Below are 6452 nucleotides of genomic sequence, written 5' to 3' on the forward strand. Positions count from 1 at the left end.
TATTTTAACTATCCTAATGATAATGATAAAGTAACTACTATACTGCGTAATCTTTTGAAGTTAGAGAATAATTTTTTTTTTCCGTATATTATTACATAATAGGTATATTCTATATATTTTTGACACATGAAATAATCATATATTTAACAATTTAACACATAGGTAAATGTTGAGTAAATAGTCAAATTGGTCCCCGAAAGATAGTCCATTCTGCAAACGAGTCCCCGTAAAAAAAAGATAATAAAATTTGTCCCCGAAAGTTTTAAAATTGGTAACGTTAGTCCTTCCGTCAAATGTCCGTCAATTCCGTCAGTGACGCCGTTAACTGTTGCTTAGTTGGCTGTCAGTGTGGCATATGAGCATGCCAGCTTGGTGCAGAGTGGCTGGGGACAAGATATGTTTCCATATGTTTGTCAAATTAGTCCTAGGTTCCCAAACCCTAATCCCCTCTTCGTTTTAAATTGCCATTGTTGCTGCAGCTTGAGCTTGGTTCTGCAGAGGCCGAAAATTCATGAGCGGTTGCACGATGGGTAGCGTAGGTGGGGGTCGCAGTGGACATGTGTCGCAATCACACGGAAGCCATGCCTCGAGCTCTTCGCTGCGGTGGCGGAGGAAGAACTCCGACCAAGTTTGCTTTTGTGGGCTGAAGACAGTGATCAAGAAGTCTGGGACAAGAGAAAATCCTGATAGATTGTTCCATGCTTGTCCAAGATACCGGGTGAGTTATCAGTGTAGTGTTCTTGAAGCTTCAAATGTTTTTAGTTGGATTTTGACAATTTGGTTCCCTGAGGTTGTGCAGAAGGGCAGCCACTGCAATTACTTTAGGTGGGCTGAGGACGACGACTATGAAGGATTAGAGAACTTAGGAGAAGTTAAAACTGATGCACAAATGGAGAGTGATGCTGCTTTGTTAAACCATAACATATCTTGGAGAATGATGACCGTAGAAGCTGAAGTAAAAGCACTTAGGATGCAGCTGTATTTTGGATTAATAGTTGTGATTTTGGTTTTTATGATTATGTGTATGTTCTTTAGTGGGAAGTGAAGCAGTTACTGTCAAAAGGTGAAAAGGATGATGCTGTGAACCTTGACAGTTTTCTGTTGTTGTGAAAACCCTGTATGTTGATGTTTATTTACTAGTAAAAAGGTTATTTACATGCAATTTTTTTGTTGATCATAACATAATATAAGCAAATCAGTCATTGCAGAATAAAAATTAAGTGAAGTAGGAATAGAAAAACATGACAACATCACCAATGGTGAAGTAGTTTCCATTGTCTGAAATTCAAATAAGAACATTGTTTTAACATGATAATAATCCAGAAGGTTGTAGCTGACAGTTCAAAGCAGTACACCATAAAGGGCTATACAAAAAACAAGGCTATTGAAAATACCACAACTCCCACATTCTTTATAAAAACTAAAATTTAGCCCCGACAAAATAACAGATACTAGATGCCCTATATCTTATGTCTTCAAGTCTTGAAATCATTCCATGTCTTTCTTTCTGGGAGGTTTGAAACCCGGAGTTGGAACAAATGTCATGAAGCTGGCAAGTTTCTTGGCTGTTGCGGAGCTGCTACCCTTGATGGTTTCAGCAGATACAGCATGTGCTCCTGGAGAGGCATTTCCCTTTGCCCTGGCCTTGGTTACATGGAGTTTTGGAGGCCTTCCTCTTTTTCTAGTCTGCATCAAACAGTTTTCATCATTCTCTGAAATCAAAAATAGCTACAGTAAACAATGCTAAAATTAAAACCTTTTACAACATTACCTGAGTGACATTGCTTGAGGTTTGGGACTGTTGTGTCAGGGGAAGCTGAGGCTGCTGAGTAACAGGAATTTCAGTTTGTTCATCTGAAGCAGCTACTGCAACTGCAGGTGGTGTCTGTATAGGCTGAGTGTGATCTTCCTTTTCTGCTTCTGGACCAGGTGCAGGTTGATATAATTTTTTATATTCAAATAAAATAAAAAAATATTTCAATATATACAACTAAATGTATTATGCAGTAATAACTGAAATCAGCGGTTAATCTGACTCAATTGAGTTTTGGGATCAGTCGAAGAGGCACAGGATTTAGTTATAGTGTCTCACATACAATTGTACCTTTCTTCGTGTCATCATTTGCTTGAGATTATCCTTCATTTCTACAATATTTTTTTTATTGTTATTGTTATTGTTATTTTTGTCTTAACCGCTTTCTCCTCTTTCTTCTGAGTCACAATCATTGTTCAGAAAACTGTTACAGGAAAATGCCAAGAAGAAGAAGATGATGGGGTTCCCCAGCTTCAAGCTTGCCTCACCTGAACCCATTTTCTCTTTCAACTCTCAAATTGCATACCCGCCTCATCAAGATTCAAGATTCAAGAAATTACTTCTCTTCTTGTGCATGCGCTGAACCCAACCTGGCTTTTCACGTGCTCATGCTTTAACTGAAGTCACCTTGAAGTTTGTGTCAGTAACTGAGTGTTTAGTATTTCTTGTGGTTCCGAGGATGTTGTCACCCTTATGCAAAGTCGTGATCTTGAACCCGAATTCAGTTTTCTAGTGTTTGTGATGGGAACATTGAGATTGGAGGGCTTTTGGTAACTTGAATTTTTGGCAGAGTTTGGAACTTTGAGATGAGCAGCAAAAAGGGAAGTTATGAAGAAGTAGAAGAAGAAGAAGAAGAAGAAGAAGAAGAAGAGATGGTGAGTGGGAAAGTAGTAGTTGTTGCAGTTAAAGCTTCAAGAGAAATTTCAAGAACTGCTTTGGTTTGGGCATTGACTCATGTTGTTCAACCAGGGGATTCCATTAAGCTGTTAGTTGTCATTCCTTTTCTCTCCTCAGGTGTTCATTCCACTCTCAATCTTGCTTTTACTCATTTTGATTTTGTAAGAATCATGATTTGTGATCTTTACATTTTCAGGCAAGAGGAATTGGGGATTCTCAAGATTTACCAGTGATTGTACCACTAGTAACTGGAGATCCCACTTAGGAAGCGCTTCAGATCAGAAAGAAATTATTACAAGTTCCTGTTCCCAATTGGTGCTTCAACTCCATGATTTATATGATCCAGACAAGGTTGGTACATAACTGTGTGTTTGTCTTTCTAATGCTTAGTATTCAGGTTTTCAAATCTGCCAAAAATGTTTATACAGATAAAGATCAGAGTTAAGATTCTTTCGAGTTCTTTATGTGGAGCAGTTGCCATTGAAGCCAAGAGAGTCCACTCAAGCTGGGTTATATTGGACAAGTAATATATATTTCACATTATGTTTCTGTTTTGTGTGTTTCATGTTGTCTATTGATTAATCCGTGATTGCAGAAAATTGAAACAAGAAAAGAAGTGCTGCATGGAGCAGCTGCATTGCAATATTGTAAGTATGAAGCGATCAAGGGCAAAGATTCTGCGCTTGAATTTGAACAGTTCACCGAAGATGGAACTTAATGATGGGGGGTGTTCATTGTCATTGGAGCTGAGTGCATATGCAAAACAAAATCCAGACACAATTAGAGGTCCTGCTGTTACTCCAGCTAGTAGTCCTGAGCAAGGATCGCCGCTATTGACTGCAACTGATATTGGTACCTCATCACTATCGAGCTCAGATCCTAGCACTTCACCATTTTTCCAGAGTGATATTTATGAAAGGCGAAGGCACGAGGGACTGAAAAATCTGGAGTATATTGAATCTGACTCGGAGAGTGAAAAGCTAAGTTTATCTTCAAAAAGTTCATATATTCAGCCCTGGATTGCCAATGTGATTTGTGTTGATGGTGAGGACAGTATGCAAAGGTTCGGCGATCAAGACCCTGTCTTAGGAGTGCTTAATTGTAAGATTGATGTCAACCTAAGCAAAAGTGTTAGAGATGCAATTTCGCTTGCGAGAAATGCACCTCCTGGTCCTCCTCCATTGTGCTCTATTTGTCAGCACAAGGCACCTGCATTTGGAAACCCTCCAAGGTGGTTTACCTTTTCCGAATTGCAACTCGCCACGGGTGGTTTTTCACAAGAAAATTTCTTGGCACAAGGTGGTTTTGGTTCTGTACACCGCGGCGTGCTACCGGATGGGCAAGTCATTGCTGTGAAGCAGTATAAATTAGCCAGCACACAAGGTGATAAAGAATTTTGCTCAGAAGTTGAAGTCTTAAGCTGCGCACAACATCGGAATGTTGTGACGCTAATTGGGTTTTGTGTGGAGGATGGTAGAAGATTACTAGTTTATGAATACATATGCAATGGCTCTTTGGATTCTCATCTTTATGGTAAATTCCTTTTAAATTCCTTTTATCCAATGATCTTGATCAGTAAAATGTTATGATGGATGGTAATCTATTTCGCAGGACGAAAACAGAAAGTACTAGAATGGTCTGCTCGGCAAAAAATCGCAGTGGGAGCTGCTCGCGGCTTAAGGTACCTACATGAAGAATGCAGAGTGGGATGTATTGTGCACCGTGATATGCGACCTAACAATATCCTCGTTACTCATGATTTTGAAGCACAGGTATTATTAGCTGCCTCAACAATCATTTCATTGACTTTGAGGTTGTAACAGCCTAACAAGTTTATGTTAGGTGGGAGATTTTGGACTTGCTAGGTGGCAACCTGATGGAGATTTGGGTGTGGAAACCAGGGTCATAGGAACATTTGGGTACATCCACATTAAATCCAATTCTTGTTAAATTAAATAAATTTCATTGAAATGGGATTTGTGTTGTAGGTATTTGGCGCCAGAATATGCTCAAAGTGGGCAAATAACAGAGAAAGCTGATGTGTATTCATTTGGAATAGTGCTATTGGAGCTTGTAACAGGAAGGAAAGCCATTGATATAAACCGCCCCAAAGGCCAGCAATGCCTCAGTGAATGGGTAACAAACATACATGAATGTCTCTCTATCTTTTCATTTCATTTCATGTCATTTATGCATCTTCATTGGATAGGCACGGCCATTGCTTGAACTTAAACATGAAGAAGCAGAAGCGAGAGAAGAGCTAGTTGATCCTATAATATGGAAAGGGAAAGGGTATATTGCTAAAGAGGTTAATCGAATGTTGCAATGTTGCTCCTTGTGCATCCGAAGAGACCCTCATTCAAGGCCCAGAATGTCTCAGGTTCCAATATTAACTAACTAATATTCATACCAATTATTACTACTTTTCGTTTATACTTATTCATATTTATTATGATTATAGGTGCTAAGGATGCTGGAAGAATGAACATTGTACACTCTAATCAAAATCAAACTCGGATTAATTTCATTGTACAGAAAATCACTACTCTATTTTTTTATTTTTATTATTATCATTTTGGTTCCCCCTGACGCGCGTAGCAAAATTTTGTAAAGCAAACATTTAGTCTCCAAGAAAATAAATTAATTAATAAAGAGAAAATAAACAAGTGTATTAAATAACAATATAAACATAAAGGAATCATTTAAAAGAAAAACAAAACAATAGAAATCAAAGAAGCTCAAAAGGCTTGTTAGTATTTGGGCTTGTATGTGTGGATCATTGTTTTTATTGGCACTTTATGTAATGGGTCCAACAATATGGGTTATGTTTTCCCCACTCCACATGGGTTGGCCCCCCAAATTCAACAAACTCTAATCAAATACACAATACAGAAACTATATTCGCTCGACTGCCATAATTGCCTTATTATATAATCATTTCCTTCTTTATGGTAAAAAGAGAATACAGTATTACAATGTCATTGTCTTTCCAACAGTATTTGCTTTGGAATGAGAAGGGAAAAGCATTTTTTTTAATCAGTCGAACCTAATTACAGTATCGAGTAATTAACAAGGTTGGAACATTTTTGTCCCAGCTTCTCTGGCATTGCCATCAAGGCCTGCAACAAGGTCTTACTGTCATTTTCATAAAGCTAGTGAGTAGTGACCCTATAAATTACTATGAATTAACTGTGAAGATCTTTTCTGTTTTTTCTTACACTTGTAATACAGCTGGCAATTTTACAAGGCAAATTAAACGTGCTTTATATGTGATGGTAAAAGAATGGAAAATTGGTTCCCCAAGATGTGATATTTTTGTCAAGATGTCCGTAGATACATCACCATGGTCCTATTTTATTATGCAAAAATATTATTTGTTCTTTAAAATTTTTTGGTTAATTTTTTTAAAAATTTATTATTATTTAATTAATTTAAATATTTATTTTTATGTATTAATTATTTAAAAAATAAAAAATTGTTTGTTTTTTATTTTTTTTAAATTAAATAAAAAATAATATTTAAAAAATACTTAATTACACCGTTTATGATGACGATGAGTTCCCGTTGCTTCTTCAATAATAATATTATTTAAGATATAAGATAAGATGTGGATAAGATTTTTTGCCCATTATTTGAAGAAGAAAAACTAAACAGTTTTACGGGTATGTTATACTGTTACAATATGAAACCCCTTGAAGCATGTGGAAAGCAATTAAGTGAATTAACATATCGATGATGGAAA

At 37.0% G+C, this 6452-nt stretch overlaps 2 protein-coding genes across 3 annotated transcripts; both read left to right on the forward strand.

Annotated features, from left to right (window-relative positions):
• LOC110269739 lies at positions 329-1239 on the forward strand. Its single transcript, XM_021117587.1, has 2 exons — positions 329-718; positions 800-1239. The coding sequence occupies exons 1-2, from the start codon at positions 512-514 to the stop codon at positions 1043-1045; spliced, it is 453 nt and encodes a 150-aa protein (XP_020973246.1). The 5' UTR covers positions 329-511; the 3' UTR covers positions 1046-1239.
• On the forward strand, positions 2048-5364 carry LOC107630637 (inactive protein kinase SELMODRAFT_444075). 2 transcript variants are annotated; one of them, XM_016333839.2, is made up of 9 exons: positions 2048-2827; positions 2907-3061; positions 3139-3233; positions 3306-4243; positions 4322-4482; positions 4553-4629; positions 4699-4846; positions 4920-5090; positions 5172-5364. In XM_016333839.2, exons 1-9 carry the CDS (start codon positions 2620-2622, stop codon positions 5193-5195), a joined length of 1977 nt encoding a protein of 658 aa, XP_016189325.1. In that variant the 5' UTR covers positions 2048-2619; the 3' UTR covers positions 5196-5364. The 2 variants fall into 2 exon arrangements, with proteins under 2 accessions (XP_016189325.1, XP_020974693.1); XM_021119034.1 differs by having other exon boundaries at positions 2617-2798.

The sequence above is a fragment of the Arachis ipaensis genome, chromosome B03 (assembly GCF_000816755.2).
Source record: "Arachis ipaensis cultivar K30076 chromosome B03, Araip1.1, whole genome shotgun sequence".
Classification (NCBI taxonomy): domain Eukaryota; kingdom Viridiplantae; phylum Streptophyta; class Magnoliopsida; order Fabales; family Fabaceae; genus Arachis; species Arachis ipaensis.